At 39.8% G+C, this 16979-nt stretch overlaps 1 protein-coding gene across 6 annotated transcripts in view; it reads right to left on the bottom strand.

Annotated features, from left to right (window-relative positions):
• slc7a1a (solute carrier family 7 member 1a) overlaps positions 1 to 16979 on the bottom strand; it is a 30182-nt gene that overhangs the window by 12085 nt on the left and 1118 nt on the right. For 3 of the 6 annotated variants that reach the window (XM_036595771.1, XM_036595770.1, XM_036595772.1), the window contains 7 exons: positions 11512 to 11588; positions 8285 to 8728; positions 7674 to 7832; positions 6221 to 6392; positions 5771 to 5904; positions 2158 to 2380; positions 493 to 632 (listed from right to left, as the gene is read on the bottom strand). In XM_036595771.1, the coding sequence (XP_036451664.1) occupies positions 493 to 632; positions 2158 to 2380; positions 5771 to 5904; positions 6221 to 6392; positions 7674 to 7832; positions 8285 to 8651 (1195 nt within the window). In that variant the 5' untranslated portion in view covers positions 8652 to 8728; positions 11512 to 11588. Of the gene's footprint in view, positions 1 to 50; positions 188 to 492; positions 633 to 2157; positions 2381 to 5770; positions 5905 to 6220; positions 6393 to 7673; positions 7833 to 8284; positions 8729 to 11511; positions 11589 to 16979 lie in introns of all 6 variants that reach the window. The other 3 variants (XM_036595773.1, XM_036595769.1, XM_036595774.1) reach the window with 2 other exon arrangements.

Here is a 16979-nt window from a genome sequence, read left to right as displayed (position 1 = left end):
TACACCAGAGCATGTTTTAGTATTTTCCTTCTGGCGGTCTCCGCTCTTACCAGACAAGACCCCCGCAGATACTGTGGACACAATGGGCGTCTTCCTCTCGCTCACGCGGGCCAGAAAAGAGAAGAGGAGACCATCTCGGGCCATGGCAAAGATAATACGTGGGAGAGGGAACATGGAACCCAGTAGACTGGGCACAGAAGAGTGGACGAGGAAGGTGTACATCATAATACACAAAACAAAAACAATAAACAGAATGAAAAAAAAAATGCATAAGCCCTCATGATGCCGTGGGATACATGGTGTCCATTCGCAAACATGCTAGACATGCTCTACATGCTTTTTCTGAGCCCAAACCAATAACAGACTCCCGACACCAGATACACATGACTAGGTACTGCATGCACAGTGACAGTCAAGAGCACAGCAGGACAGCTCTGCTGAGTCTCAATCTCAAGGCCAATACATGTTAGTAGTATTAAGAGCCATTCTCACCTGCCATAAGGCCTGATGTTAGAGTAGCACGTAAGGGGGTTTTTGTTTTCGGGTTTATTTCAGCGATGTATTTGAAGAGCAGCCCGTCATCTGCCATTGCCCACAAGACCCGGGGCGTTGGGAACATGGCGCCAATCAAGCTAGCGTGAGAGACGAGGGGGGGGGGACAGGCCATGGCATGCAAGTCAAAGAATGACAAACTGCAATCACTGTCTTATGGCAAAGTGCATTCACAGTCTGTGATGAAACCCAAACAGCTGACAGACGCTGCTGTGGTTTCATCAGAATAAGCGATAAAGCAACAGTTTAGACAGTTCATGGCACTTGAACAAAATGCCACAAACAGCCCCACACCACATACCAAGTCAGAGAGTGATTAGATTTCCCAGGAAAAAAAAGATCAAGTCCAACAAATGTTAAAACATAAGGCTGGTTCTGTCTGGTGTGGTCAGCATCTTCTTTATGAAAATTGAATTACAGCAACTTATTGGTTAATCTTATTTTAACATATCTGAGGTAACACATCTAACATTTAAAGGGGCGTTCTGGTCTAAAACTTTTCTATGTTGTTTGTCGTGTCATGCAGTGCAGCACAGCTTTACATTCCTCAGCTTCATCAGTTTGTAACATCAGTTATTTACCTTCCTACCATGTAATGGGAAAAAACACATTTGGGGACAGCCCTCCCCCAAAAATCCACCCTAAGGCACTAGCTTTTCAAAAGCTCCTCCCACTTTTAGAGATATCCTCAGAAGGGAGTTTCCTTCCTTTTCTGAAAACTGATTTGGAGAAATTCTTTGCATTTTTTAGCTTATATAAAGCACTTAAGTACTTAGGAACTGTGCAAACATTACTAAAAAATGATTAAAGAATTAAAAAAGTGATTAAAAAGAATGGCTAGAGGCCATATCTCTGGCAGGGTGTTTTGCATGATTACCACACATGGCCCTGAATCACTTCCACTTACATAACTTTGAAATATGATTTACGACTCAACACTCCATGCCAAATCTCACTGCATATTTTTAGCAAGGGGCTCATATGTATGACCTTAGACAAATATACAAATGCACTCATGCACAGGCAGCAGGGCTCAATCCTAAATCACCTCTTTCTGTCCTCCTCTGGCTCCACCTTTCAGGCAGATTTAAAGCAAAGCTTGTGGCCAGTAAGACAGTCAGGAATAAATCTGGCCTAAGAATAATGTAGTGAAAACTACCCTGTAAAATCTTGATGCGCAGCACAAATCCAAAAAAGAAAAATTAATGTAAATTAAACTTTTAAACTGGAGGGCGCACAAACTTTCTATGTAAATTCAGCGCATTCTACAAACAAAACTCAGTGTAGCACATGCATGCATATTAATATTCCTATTCATTTATTTAATTTCAAGTAAAAAGGCCAGGAAGACGTTGTGTGTACTTGTTTATTATTCATACTTTGACCAGGCACTGCAGTCCTGTTTCGCAGTCCTGTCTTGGACTAGAAATCTGTGGCTACCTACAGCACTGAATATTCTGAATCATTTCAAAGCAATAACTCAGAACTGAAGCATGAAGGAGGAGGAGGAGGAGGAGAAGGAGGAGGAAAGAACTGGTTGTGAATTGAACCCTTTTGCACATGCAGCATGCAGTTCCATGCACATGCAGTTAGCTTTGTGCTTACCTGGTGGAAAGAGCACATAATGAGCCTATAGCCACTGCGTAGGTGGCCCCCTCCCAGCCCACATACTTAAAGGCCACGGGCAGAGGGCTGTTCTTGTCCAGCATGTAATACGGCATCATCATGGTGAGAGCGGCCGACACTCCAAAGTAGGCCACGAAGCAGATGAGGAGAGAGGAGACGATGCCGATGGGGATGGCCCTCTGCGGATTCTTCACCTCCTCACCTAGGAGATATTTAAGTGACCTATGTGCAAAAACTGGAATGTCCTCACTGGTGTAACATGACATAAACCAGCACAAAGAGTTCAGCATCGGGGTGTAAATGTCATATCATGCTTTTACATGCTCTTGCGCCGACCGACCAAGTTAAATTCCTGTGTGCGGTACCTTTGGCGAAAGAAGTGATTCTGATTCTGATGATTCAATTATTTTGACACAATTCAGAATTCATTTTGAAGTTACAGTAAATGCACAAGTGTGACCACAAGAACAATTTACATAGTAATGGAACATTTTTAAAATTGGGGTATAATCAATTAAACGTTTTCTAATTTGATGCAGTTGAATCACCACCTTCAGATCAATGCACATAGTTTTTCACTCCTATTTAGCATCATTTAAAATTTGCTGCCTAGCAATCAAACGCTTGACCCTGAATAGCTTCAGCATAAACTGGCATACTCTCACACATCATAAACACAGAATGAGGTGCTCCCAGCAGGACTTTAACCTTGTCCTCAACCTTATTATAGTGGAGGCAGCTGAGCCTGGAATTCAGCTTGCTTATTTCAACACAGTGGGATATGTGCCCACAAAGCGCCAACACTGAATAGCAAATCTTTCCAAAGCAATCACAGTTAAAACATCTGAACAATAATGTTTGTAAGAGAGGAGAGTAGATGAGAAGACCTTACAGACAGATTTAAAAGCAATAAAAACTTGCCTTACACAATGACAACTATCTCACTGTCACAGATTAACACTCATGAATTCAGTTACTTCATGAAAAAGTAAAGGACAATTTAGCATTGCAAATAAACTTATGGGGCACTACCTGGAGGCTTTTGTTATAATTCCTTTGAGACATACACTCACTAAGCACTTTATCATATACACCTCCTTGTTTCTACACTCATTGTCCATTTTATCAGCTCCACTTACTATATAGGTGCACTTTGTAGTTCTATAATTACAGACTGTAGTCCATCTGTTTCTCTGCATACTTATTAGCCCTCTTTCACCCTGTTCTTAAATGTTCAGGAGCCCCACAGGACCAGCACAGAGCAGGTATTATTTGGGTGGTGGATCATTTTCAGCACTGCATTGACACTGACACGGTGGTGGTGTGTTTGTGTGTGTTGTGCTTATACGAGTGGATCAGCTTCAGCAGTGCTTCTGGAGTTTTTAAACACCTCGGTGTCACTGCTGGACTGAGAATAGTCCACCAACCAAAAATACCCAACCAACAGCGTCCTCTGACCACTGATGAAGGACTAGAAGATGATAAACACAAACTGTGCAGCAACAGATGAGCTACTGTCTCTGACTTTACATGTACAAGGTGGACCAACAAGGTAGGAGTGTCTAATTTACATATACACACATGTGATATGTGTGCGTGTACTCTAGTTCTGTATCAGCTCTGCGATAAAATTTCATAGTTCTAGCTCAAAGATTGCGAACCATAAAAATGGCAAAATAAAAAGTGCAGAATATAAAACAAAGAACAGTAATTTAATTCTATATTCTCTGGACAGCACACCTCTGCCGCAGTATTTAATCTGCTCACAAGTAGAGACTCAATCCAGGAAAAGCAAATCCATAATTTGTTATAAGATAAATAACTTCAAGCATATCATGATTTGACATTTACTGCATGAAGTCTACGTAAGAATAAGATAGAAGACTGTAGAAGTCATGTGTATCTAAGGACATGTGCATCTAAGTGTGTGTCCTGGCGCTTGATCTGCACTCTAGCTGGCCTGAGGCAGCCAAGACTGGTATGTTCCTGCCAGAAGCACAAAGCACAAGGGAAAGGCCAAATGCTAGTAGGGAGGTGGAGGGGGAGGGCTGGGTGGTTTAGAGGGCTATCCCAAACATGGCAGCTTACTCTTGGTACACAGACATCCCTGGGCAAACCTAAAACCTCTTCCACCAATCAGAAGGTGGAAAACGCAGGGGTGTGAACAGTGCCTAATTTGAAATCAGGGTAGTTGGCCAGAAATCATTTGAGAAACCGGTTGAGAACCAGTTAGAAGCCGACAGAAAACTGCACACAAACCTTCAGGGGGAGTTAAGAGGGCAGGGACTGGCACAGGCAGAACATAAACATTTACTGTGAAGGCCACTAGCTACACTTAAACATAGAGCGGAAAAACAACTCACCATCATTCTAACAAACGTGTGGCAATGCGTCACAAATTTGACCTCTGGTGTAACTTAGAGCAACAGCAGCACAAATACAGGGCATCTCAACAGGCAATACTGAGCTGCAGTATGGGAGACTTTCGAGAGGTCTTGGTCCAGAGTTAAACTGGGATTTAAGAGGGGAGCACTTCTTTATTTATGGATGTGAACAATACTTTAAATGGCTTGTGGTGTTTAACAATAGCCAGTTGTCGACGCAGTAAATGTCATGATTACATAAACTGGCTTTTTTTCATTTAGCAATTTAGTACAGTTTCCATTAATAATTATATCTGCATATGCAGATATATACAATATAGCACATATCTGCATACCCAGATATAGTCATTAATAAAAACTGCTAAAGACTTGTATCTATGCTGTACGGTGCCAGGGCATCAGAAGATACTCAGTTCTTTTAAAGCGAATATCAGTACAACTGCAAAAAATATTAGAACAAATTATTACTAAAAATATCTCAATGACTCAAAGAGAACCAATGATCATTAAACAAAGTCAGGTTTGGTGGAATATATCTTAATGAATATATCTTATAAAATGTCGCTGTCCAAAATAAGAAACTAAAACAAAACACTTTCTAAACGTATTGTAAACTAGAAAATTTTTGCCAAAACATTTTAAACTTTTAATGTTACATTAATGTAACAAAGTTTTACTTCAAATGATTTTGGAGTATTTCTATTGGTCAGTTCATCATGACATTTTACCACAATGTAAATGACAGCTGTCATGATGTTCAAATGATGTAGAAAAAAAAAAGAGACACATAATTCCCTAGATATAGATAGATATACAGATGTACAAATATAGATATATCTTAATGGAATAAGAAAAGTTTGAAAGAGTCTACTTGTCTGGCTGATCAGCATTGTGTCAGTGTTTCAGAGACAGTGATGTAGCCTTGGTAACAAACAACAATACAGAGGAAAAAAATGTGAGGATGAGGCCTGAGCCACTTAAAGGTTGAGGTATAGTGGACTAATTTATGTAGAAAGCAGAAATACAACTAAAAAGCAGGGAGAACAAAGCCTGCAACTGTGAAAATTGGCAGATCGAGAGGAGGACGTGCCAGTTTACGAAACCATATAGCTTGTAGGGGCTCAGATACACTTGCTGTTCACACGACGCTCGGGCTCAATTTGACCTCTGTCTTCCCCTCTCCCATTACCTCTCATGCACTCACTCACCTGTGGTGGCAATACAGTCGAACCCTACGAAAGCATAGAAGCAGGTGGCCGCCCCGGAGAGGACTCCGCTGAAGCCAAAGGGCATAAATCCACCCATCCCTAAACTCTCTTCTGATACCTCAGGCTCTGATGTACTGGCCAGGGAGAAAAACATAAAGAAAAGAACATTTCACAGAACTGATTAAATGTAGTTTTGTTAAGTAAATCCATGCATTTTCATTTACAAAACGTCCACTAGAGACCACAGTTTACTTTGGTAACTGTCACAGATTTCAAATGTGCATTATAATACCCTGTTGCACTGGCAAACATAGACAGTCTCCCACAAAACCACCACTACAATCAGCACTGAAATAGCTTTAGAGTTGATGATGAACCTGCTAAGTACTGGGAAGCAGAACAGAAAGGGGAGGAGTTGAATATGGGGATCAGCTTCTGCATGCTGCTCACTTGAAGCCTGAGGAGTTGGATCTGTTCAGGATGTCCTCAGGATTCAGCTGCCAGTTCTTGAGCGTGCCTTTGACCAGGCCCGACACCACCATGAATAGCAGCACCAGGACGTTAATGCAGGTGAATATCTTATTGACCATAGCTGACTCCTTCACCCCAAAAGCCAGCAAACCTGTAACGATACAATTAATTGGAAAGTCCTACAGAGCAGTCCACAAGTGACTGAGGAAGTACATGTTACAACATTCATACCGAAGACTGTTCTATTACATTGTATGTATTAAAAAAAGGTCATAAATGTCCATTAATTTATAACTATTGATTATAATCAGATGTTGTAGAGATGGGATGGTATGAAAATTTCCTATCATTCGTTTCATGATATTAGTGACCAAAACGATCACAATTCTTGCTTTTAATGCACACTGAAATCAGTTCTGTTGCTACAATTATATTGAGACTTTTGTGAATCTCTTTACAAAAACAAAAGCAATCAAAATTTAATAAGTATCTAGGTTTTGGCTAGATTCCTTTGTCTGTGCTACGCAGGGATATTGTAGTAAGTATTTCTTTTGGCTACCTTTTTAAAACTTAGAGCAACAGCAGCACAAATACAGGGCATCTCAACAGGCAATATTGAGCTGTATACATTTACTGAAATTAAAGTGGGAATTTCACTGATTCTTGTCATAATTTCTTCATAATTAAATTGTTTATATGTAAAAGTCATCCAGAGCATTTTTCACAGTGGTGGTGACAGGAACCAGTTATCTAAAGCACTTAACACCCCTTTAAACTTCGCCCTGGACCAGGGCCAGTGTCCTGCACAGTTTGGTGATTTATCTGCTCAAACACACTTGATTACACTCATCTGTTAATTTTTAAGTTAAGTGGGAGTGTGTGAGTATGGCATTGTCCTGAATGCTGGCCCTCCGGGACTGGAGTTGTGCAGCCCTGCCTTAACAGCTACCTCACAGAAAGCTATTGCAAGAGGTGGTTGTGAATACACTGCTGATGCACGACGTATTGTTTCATGATAGTTTTACATTAAGGTTTTTAAATCCTTTTATGGCAGAGAGGTACATGGAGGGCAATGCTCTCCTCAAAACTTTACTAATTACTGTTATCAACATTATATATAAAACTCAGAAGACATGTAGCTTCACTGATCATTTTGGCTAGTAAACAAAAAGATTGGTAAGATTCTTTACAGAACACCGGTTCACATCAAACCTCTCTGAATGACTTACATCCTAAGGACTGAATTTGAACTTTGAAACAGTATTTCTAATTATTTAGTGTTTACAGTATTATGATCACTGCTTCATCCCTGTTGCAAAAGCTTTCGTTTTCAACGGAAAAGAAGCACAAAAATTTTACAGATTACTTTTCTGATAAGCTTGTATGTGCCTGAAAAGTGTCATGAACACTGTCTGATGAACTTATGTAGTACCTGTGAGACCCAGGATGATGGCCACAGCAAACATGTCGGGATACTCAGCCAGCACACCTGGGGCCTTCATGCTCATGTACTGACGACAGAAGTGCTCAATATGTTTACCAGTCAGCTCATCGAAAGTGGCACTCCAAGCTCGAGCTACGCTGGATGTTCCTTTTCGAACAGAAGAGAACAGGAAATTAGAAAATAAAACAGCTCTGTGCTGGAACCGTTCACAAAGCAAAGTGAAGTGAATTTTACAGGGCTAGATACACAGTAACTCTAAGTCTATTCTTAGACCAAAAAAGGGCCCCTACTCTCATTATCGATTATAATAATGTTCAATAATATGAGCTTTGGAGAAAAAAAGTTCTCTGGCTTCAATCCGAATCATGATGGAATTCAAGTTCAAATCATTTCATATAGAGTTTCAACTGAATTCAAACACTGTGAGGTCAGATTTATGCCCCTAATAAATCAGAGACTTGGCCTAGGCTGCGCTCAGGATTAAATGAAGCATTAGGCATCTTTTTATACGCACTTTATATATAAGGAAACATGAACTTTGATACTGTAAGTCCTACTTTCAGCTACTGTGTAAACTCAGCACTCATGTACTGTCTTACCGATGATATAGGAGAGGATCAGGTTCCAGCCGGTGATGAAGGCCCAGAGTTCTCCCACTGTCACATAGCTGTAGAGATATGCTGAGCCCGTTTTGGGCACTCGTGCCCCGAACTCAGCATAGCACAGGCCAGCCAGCACCGAGGCCAGGGCCGCGATGAGGAAGGACAGCACTATGGCAGGCCCTGCATTCTGCCTAGCTACCGCTCCAGCAAGCACATACACACCAGCCCCCAGGGTACTGCCCACTCCCAGGGCCACAAGGTCAAAGGTGTTCAGGCAGCGGGAGAGGCGCGAGTCCTCAGAGCAATCCACCACTTTTACCCGCAACAGCTGCTTCCCAAAACTCAGGAGCTTCTGCAAAACCATGGCTTGTGCAATCTGGTCCAATCTGGTCTGATCTGGTCCAGTCTGGTCTGACGTCTAAATCCACACAAGTAGCCTACCTGTGGGGGCAGCATCAAATGAGTCATAACATGCACTGTGTAAGCAATTTTACAAAACTGGCTAACCAGGGAATGACCTCACTGTGTATCAACAGGTCAGGGTTAATGGTGGTACAACAAAGATTTGAGTGAGTATTAGCTCTTATTATTTAGGACTGTCACAATCAGAAAAACACGATTACTCCACTATAAAAAAATTACTGATTAAAATGTACCTTCGAAATGAACCGTCAGTGTTTAAATTACGAGTCATATGACGATAATGTACATTTTAAATTCTACTACAGGTCTACATTACAGTAAGAAACAGAGCCTGACAGATACTACCATTTATATTTATATTTTTAACCCCTTAAATGGCCCAGACCTGCAGCGGGTCCAGGATCCCACTCTTCGCTTGTATAACTTGAGGATAACTCAAGTTATAACTCAAGTTAAGCCAGTGTGGTTTGTTTCCATGTATTTACTGGATAATTTGCCTTAGATTTAAACTTAGGAGTTTACAGTGGAGTTACACTGAAAATTCTGCAAAAATTATGAAGTAAAGAGAAATTCTGACTTAGATTTCTTTACATTAGAGTTTGTATAGTAAATAAAAAAAATATATATTTTTTTTTTTGGGTACTTTGGGTATTTTGCCTTCGAACGCACTACACCTATTTTTCAATCATCTTAAAATATGTTTTAGGCCAAAACTGTATCTTGAAAGTATTTTAAAACAATGTCTCAGGCTTCAGACATCAGGCAGCATATCTGAAACCATTTTGTATGTGTACCTTTCTATAAAGTAGCTTTTACAAGTATTAAATGCTTTGGATGATTGATTCCTGTCACCACTGCTGTGAGTAACCATGACTTTTGTTTCTCTACATTAAACTACTCTGAATGACATTGTTAACATCTTAACCATTTAATTACGTAGAAATTTTGAAAAAAAGATCTTTGGTGGAATTCCCCTTTTATCATATCATGGACATTTGTAAATGCTATGCATGGCTCTTTATTGTTCAAGTTAGTCCATTATTTTTATTTTTATTTAAAAAACTCTGATTATTCAGACATGATTACTCAGGATTAACAAAAATAAATTACTTAAATACTAATATCCATAGTAACAGCCCTATTACTATTTCATACTTTTTCCCCTTTTTCATACATTCTTTTTCCCTTGTTAGTTCTGTATATAGCACTTTGATTGTTATCAGCTGTTCTGGCATATAGTGGTGTAACTGGTTGCACTCCTCAGCACATGCTAGACCACCATTCATCATTCAGTGGAGGCCAACGCTGAGGCGAAATGAACATTTTGTCCTTCCAGCTACAGAGGACGAGCTGGCAGCAGAAAGCAGCTGTGCAGTGATATATGGCTCTGAAAATCTGTTCTCACAAGAGAAACTTCATTCATTTTGCTTATATAAGAGAGCAGTTGAATGAAAACAATTCGGAGAGAAAAAATGCGCTCCAGCAAGGAGTCGGGAGGTACTATCATTAAGTTGGTCAGGAGAATGATTATAGCAAAAGAACAGCCAGCTGGGGAGAACACCTGGACTGCTGTTGTTCACAAGTCTCACTTTCGGGCCTCAGTATTTATTTTCAGCCAAGAAAAATTAAACTATGAAAGTACGGTACCTGCTATACATAAGGGGCAGTCAGTGGGTTTGTATGTCTTCAGCTGTTGCACTATTTTCCTGAGTTATTGGGCAACACAGAATGAAATCCACTCAGTGTGACTACTGGCAGAGGCAGAGGGGCCCACAAGGGCTAATCCATCTTGCTCTGAGACACCATTCCACAAACTGATGTTGCGTAACCAAGGGATGGCCTGAATATCAGAAATACTGTACATCCAGACAGAACTACCCATTAGGAAAACAACAAATATTTGATAAATATTAAAAAAACATAGGCTAAACTAATTGGTACAATTATTTCTGTCATCATCTTCCTTTGAGTAATACACGAGCAACAGATGTGAAAGCTGAAAGAATATCAACATTAAATTAAGTCATCACAAGTTATGACCTAGTGATCCTGGCTTGGTCACCCTATCCAAAAGCACTTGACAAAGGATGACAAAGGTTCTCTAGGAAATTCATTTCCTGTCATGCCAGACTGTCAACAGAACGTTACACAGACAATGAACTAACACAGTTCTTTGCTTTTGCGCCTACAGATCATATATGCTGCTTCATACACAGCGAAAACCAAATAAGACCGCAAATGGGGTAAAGAGGTCACTCTAGTGCATGCTAAGGATCTCTGGCCCTTTAAGAGCTGCCATGTTACACAGACAGGCACAGCATGGTCTGGCAAGGCTTTGCTTGTCAACGTGCTATTACAGACTTTGGGCCTGTTTAGCACATTTGGTGCGACTTAATGCCGGAAGTTCTAAATTAAAATGAGATTAGAGCTACAATTCAGTAAATCCCACCAGCTGCTCACGTAGGCATGACAAAGGCGGTTCTCATGACACTGAATTAAAACTATAGTTCCATTTGCCATCAGTTTTAATAAGCATTCCAAACGACTACAGCAAAAAAAATCTTCACAACAAGCGATGAATGACATTGGTTTAACGTTCAGGAAGTTCAGGCTACAATCAAAGCTTTACAGCCTGCCTAGCACTATCCAGCATTTTAACTGGGCTTTGTTGCTGGCCGAAATCACCTTAAACAAATCAAATAGATGAGCATTGTGTGTGGGAAAACAGAAGGACTCAAGAGCCTCAGTAACAAAGCAAAGAAGCGAATAACATACAGAGCTTAAAGCAACATAATCTTTACCTGCTGAGAGCAAGTGAGGGAGACCTATCTCTGAAACCCTGGATACTGCAGACCACTCTCTCTTTCTCACTGCAGTCCTACAAATAGAATGGTGACACATCACATGGCCAAGATATTCCAGGAGGACTTTGTATGTGTATGTGTGTGCAATACATTAAAACTGTCCATCAGCGTCCGAAACCACCAAATCAGTCACAATGTATTTGTATACTACACAAATAATGAGCGCCATTACATTAACACCTAACTACAGGTGGGCAATATGATGATTTTTATCACTATTGTGCTTAATTCCATCATCGGCTGCTTTTCTGAGCATATCATGGATATTGTCATCACTTAGGCCAACTGTATGTTTCATTACAAAGTTAATAATTAGGTCAATTTTTCTTGGATTTGGTACAGTGAAGTCTGTGAAACAGTGAATTAAAATAAAAAATGCACTGGTATGGGAATCGTAGCCCGATGCTGATTGCAAATACTTGAGCATATCTGCTGATGCTGTTACCGATGGCGGCACATTAAGGGTGTAACAATTTCAATAAGTATCAAAAATTCAAATTTGAAGCGAAATTTGAAACTGTACCACCGATACGCCCCTGAGTCTTTTCTGAGACTCCCTCATTTATCAGCTTTTGTGGATAACCATTGTTGATGATCAAAACTAGGCATCTAAGGGCGTCCTATTAGAGTTAAGTGGGGCTCAAATGACTACAATGATCGTTATACCCCTATTAAACCTTTACAAAATGTAGACTTTTTAACTATATTGACCTGGATTAGCATTACAAAGAAATGTAAAATAATACCAATATCTGTACAAATGCAGTAAAATGAATAAAACACAAAAGCGCAGATTTCACTGCAGAAGCCCAGCATCACCTTAAACATCCTGCTCTTCCAATAAATACATCATAAAATATTCGGTTATAATGCCAAATCTAAAAATCTACGCAAATTTAAGCAAATACCTGCCGATACTGATATGATTCTGCTATCATTGTGCATCCATACCTAAAATCATTGCACTCACAGTATTTAATAGTACTTTATGAAACGTAGCCACTTTTGGTGCTTTTCCATGTGTGCCAACTACTCAAACCAAAAAACGAAATATGGTGACACGTGCAATACATGAAAACGTCTCCAAGTGTCATGATGTTAGATTATTGCCATATCGCCCAGCTGCTGGACCTGTGGATAGAAAGCAGACTGGTAGTAAACCAATGAATGACAATTAGCAAAATCCCACAGCAAACTGTACGCCTTCATTTCAGTCATGTGCTCAATTTTATTTTCATTTGCAATGCATAAGCCAGAGGACTTTGAAAACCTTGGATCCAGTTTCAGGTCCAGAATTCAGTAATCACTGGTAGCTCACACACTAGACGGTCAGTCAGTTACATCAAAAACAGTTCAATTCACCAATGTGATTACAAAATCCAGGACTTCAAATGCGTCGTTAAGGAATCTCAAAAAGACTTGTTTATGTCCTTTCTGACACTGTCACTGCTACTGCTGTTGTTAGCTATGTGATGTATTGTTGCCCATATTTACACAGTATGTCATACAGTCTCACAAACCACATAAGTAAGTCTGTTAGATTACTTACCAACTCCACACATGAGTGTATTTATTTAGCCATGCAGTTTGCACAGGGCTAATTAGGCTTAAGCAATGTATTGGAGCATAAGGCTTGGATCATAACCTTCCATTTCCTATCTACATTATCACTGGTGCAAAATTAAAGAAGAACCCTTTGGGTATTACTGCATGTTTACACTAAGCAGAAAAATGACATTAATTTGATTTTTGTTATTTTATTGGCTTTACTGTCACTGGGTGAGAGCGTGGACAGCCAATCAGATGAGCTCTCTTCTCGACAGACACACACTCCAGACCTCCAGAGCATGAAACAGCCCCCTTCCCACACGGCGGGGGGGTTCATGATGAAGCTATGTGCGGCATACGTTCGTAGTCAGCATGGAAACACCTGTGGAATCTAAATTGAAAATCAATCCAGATAATTCCATCTGAGTCAGAGGTTGGATTGTGCAAAGTGGAGCATGCACACAACATCTGACATTGCTTTTTAGCCAGGGTGACCTGTGCGCCTGGACAGATACACACATATAACACATATAAACACAGCCTGACCAAATTAAGCAGGCAGGAAGCGCAGGGGTGTGGTGCTTCATGCACCAATCGCTGCACGAGGCTCTGTTTTGGTGTGTAACAAACAGCGCAGGACTTGCTTGGGTCACTTTTAAAGGTATATTCTACTAATATTCCAAAATCTCTGCAAACATCAACCATTAAGAGGTAAACCAATGGTTGTTTAGTCATCCAAAGTTGTCTGATGCAGAACAGTGCATGGTACAGAAAGCTGAATCTGATTTCTTTACAATGGCGATGACATGAACCAGGGGTCACAATGTCTACAATGCAAATACAGCCATCTAATTTTCTATCCAAAACCACCAGTGAATTTACACGTGTGCTCTGAGTTTTATATGTAATGTTAACAACAACAACAACAACAACAACAACAACAACAACAACAACAACATAGTGGTAAATCAGAGGAAATGCTTTCCTTTGAGTACTAGTTTGCCTAATAATGCTCTTAATGTACCTCTATGCCATGAACTGATTTTGAAGGGTGCATATACTCATTTACATATAACCACCTGCCTACAGCAGGTTAGCCCTGCCCACTCACACTGAAGTTCTAAGCAGTGGTTCAGCTCTGAGTGTTTTATAATTGAGGCACAATACAGGGCAGAACAGAGCCCATTTAATCCTATATAAGTCTTAAAAGCACAGTTAAGAAAACAGCCTGTTTAATTCTAACACATTGTCCTAACAGCTAACAAACATGAGTGAGCAACTACAACAAAACCAAAACGCTCCCATTATAATTAATGAAGCTGTCTACACCACCTGCGAGTGGCAGAGTGCGATGCGATCCATCTAGAGGTGGAATGGCAGAGCGATGCAACATGTCAAAAATAGAAATGTCTGCCAAAATGCCATGTCACATCGCTCTGCAATTCCAGCTCAGAATGGATGAGGAGAAACTTATACATGAAATGGAAAAAAAATAGGGATCTCAACAACACTTAAACAGTAAATATTAAAGGACGTTAACAGAAAAGAAACCATTTGGGGATACAAGTTTGCATATCTCTGTTGTCTTCAAAATGATTACTTTACAGGAGAAAAAACTACTTTACTTTTAATGTAAGTCAATGGAACCAGACTTTCTTCCAAGTCATTAGGGTTTCCAAGTCTTTTCTTTTGGTCCATCCTTAATGAAATTTACACACAATGTAAAAGACAACAGGCGTTTCAAATTATGTCAAAAACTGAACGACAAAAATTAACATAAGAGGTTTTCTTCCGACAGCAGTGACATACAACTCAACAGTGTTAACATTTCCAGTGTTGACATCCTGAAGACTTTGCGATGTGATACTACATTTGAACGCTCGCTTGCTATTTGTACACAATATAAGGGATAAAGTGAGGTTGGAAAATGGTCACGCAAAAATGAATTGTGGCCATTTTGAGCACATAAATCATAACCACACACGAAAGTGGACAAATACAAGAAAAAATTCGGATATGAGCCCTTTATAATATTTGTGGAAAAACCTTATCGCAATACGACTGTCAAACAATGTTTAGACATCAGCCAGCTTATCTGCAAGCATTTTAATGTAACAACTTTCTGTGAGGTAGCTTTTAGGAGCATTAAACCAACTGGACATCTGGCTCCTACCACCACCACTGTGAACGATTCTGACTCGATAAGATTCTCTAGAATGGAGCATTTCACACCAAACCACTTTGAATTATTTTGTTTACATTTGAACAATTGAATCAGGGAGAACCTTTGAAAAATCACTGAATTCCCCTTTAAGAATCCCAAACAAACTTAAACTTTATTTGTTCTGCTGCAAATTTCACATTCATTACTGAAGTAAGTGTAAAGCATTGTCATCAGTGAATGGAGGAACCACTAAAATGCAGTTTCTAAGAAACTACATCTGAGAAACACACAAAACGTCTGCAGCTGTCATAATGACAGTGCAATACTACGTCAGAAATGTGGTGTGTTTTGATAAACAAAAAAAGGAGATGCATAAAAGTGATGGGATTTTTCCTAAAGACTTCAGAGAATCATATGTTTAAGACAGGATCGTGGCCCTGGCACACTGCCTCAGTCTACAGCCTTGTGACTCCTAATTTAGTTTGGAATGTAAAAGAATGTGGCACACTTATCAAATAAGGTCTAAAAGCTCTGCCAGAAAAACAGCGATACCGCTCTCTAGCTTGGCTTTAGAGCAAGTTCAGACCAAAAGCAGCAATATTACACAGATGTATGCCTTTCAGAACAGGATCGGTTGCATCACATTACAGTCATCTCTTCAATTACACTTACATCTTACATTATACTTACATTTCTAGTGCCATTAATGTAGGCTTTAGAAATGCATGATCCCCTTACAATATTAACTGGAAAAAAACACATGTGACAGCACTGACCTATAAGTAACCTCAGTCTCTAATACATCAACAGAGTCAAAATCTGGATCTGGCCAGCTTTATATCTGGGTAAGGTCAGATATACACAACAGGACCAAAGCCAGCAGGCAGCAGTGTAATGTCACCCACATTAGGCTCCAGGTCAAGTTCCCCTCATGTTCCAGATGAGGAAGGTCCAGCAGTACAGACAGTACATTGAAGCCATACTCAACTACAAGCATTGCTACTTTAGTGAAATAATGACTCAAGTAAAATATCTAACTTGAATTATTGTACAAAAAAGTACTGGATCAAAAAACATGCAAACTTGAACTGCAACAGAAATTCTCATAACATCTACCAGCATCCATCATTATACTGAACAGGTTTGTTAGGTGGATATTTTTCTGTTTTCAATCCACCCTCAAAGTAAATAATGAAGCTCAAAAATCTGAGGTTTGCCCAGTTATAAGCAGCACGGATGCTGTGACATAAAGAAATTAAACACAAAAAATGATTTAGTACTTACATTAATATTAAAAATTTACCCAAATGAAAAGTAGACAGTGTATAATAAAAGTTTTAGCATTTTGAAAATCCTCAGAGATTTAAAAAAATTCTTGTTTGTAAGTATAACTAGTCTGCTGGACGGACACTGATGAAACACAAACGTTACCTCTCCTGCGGGGGGCGCCTTCACCAGCCCTACAACTAAATAAAATTTGCCAGCAATCGCCTACTGGAGAAACTCGTTCTACAAAGATGTGATTTACTTCAGTAGTTATGAATTGCAAATATGAACTGGAAAATGCTTAAAAACAGAAGCCAAAGGCGAAAATGCTCATTAGTCCGCCATGAAAAGCCTTTTGTGGATACAATAATGTGAAGGGACGGAAAGCTGAGATCTTCAAATTAGATGCAAGACTATAAATGGGTGG

The sequence above is a fragment of the Colossoma macropomum genome, unplaced genomic scaffold (genome assembly GCF_904425465.1).
Source record: "Colossoma macropomum unplaced genomic scaffold, Colossoma_macropomum, whole genome shotgun sequence".
In the NCBI taxonomy this organism is placed as follows: Eukaryota; Metazoa; Chordata; class Actinopteri; order Characiformes; family Serrasalmidae; genus Colossoma; species Colossoma macropomum.
The sequence above is the reverse complement of the archived record's forward strand: the minus strand, read 5'-3'. Positions and strand labels throughout refer to the sequence as shown.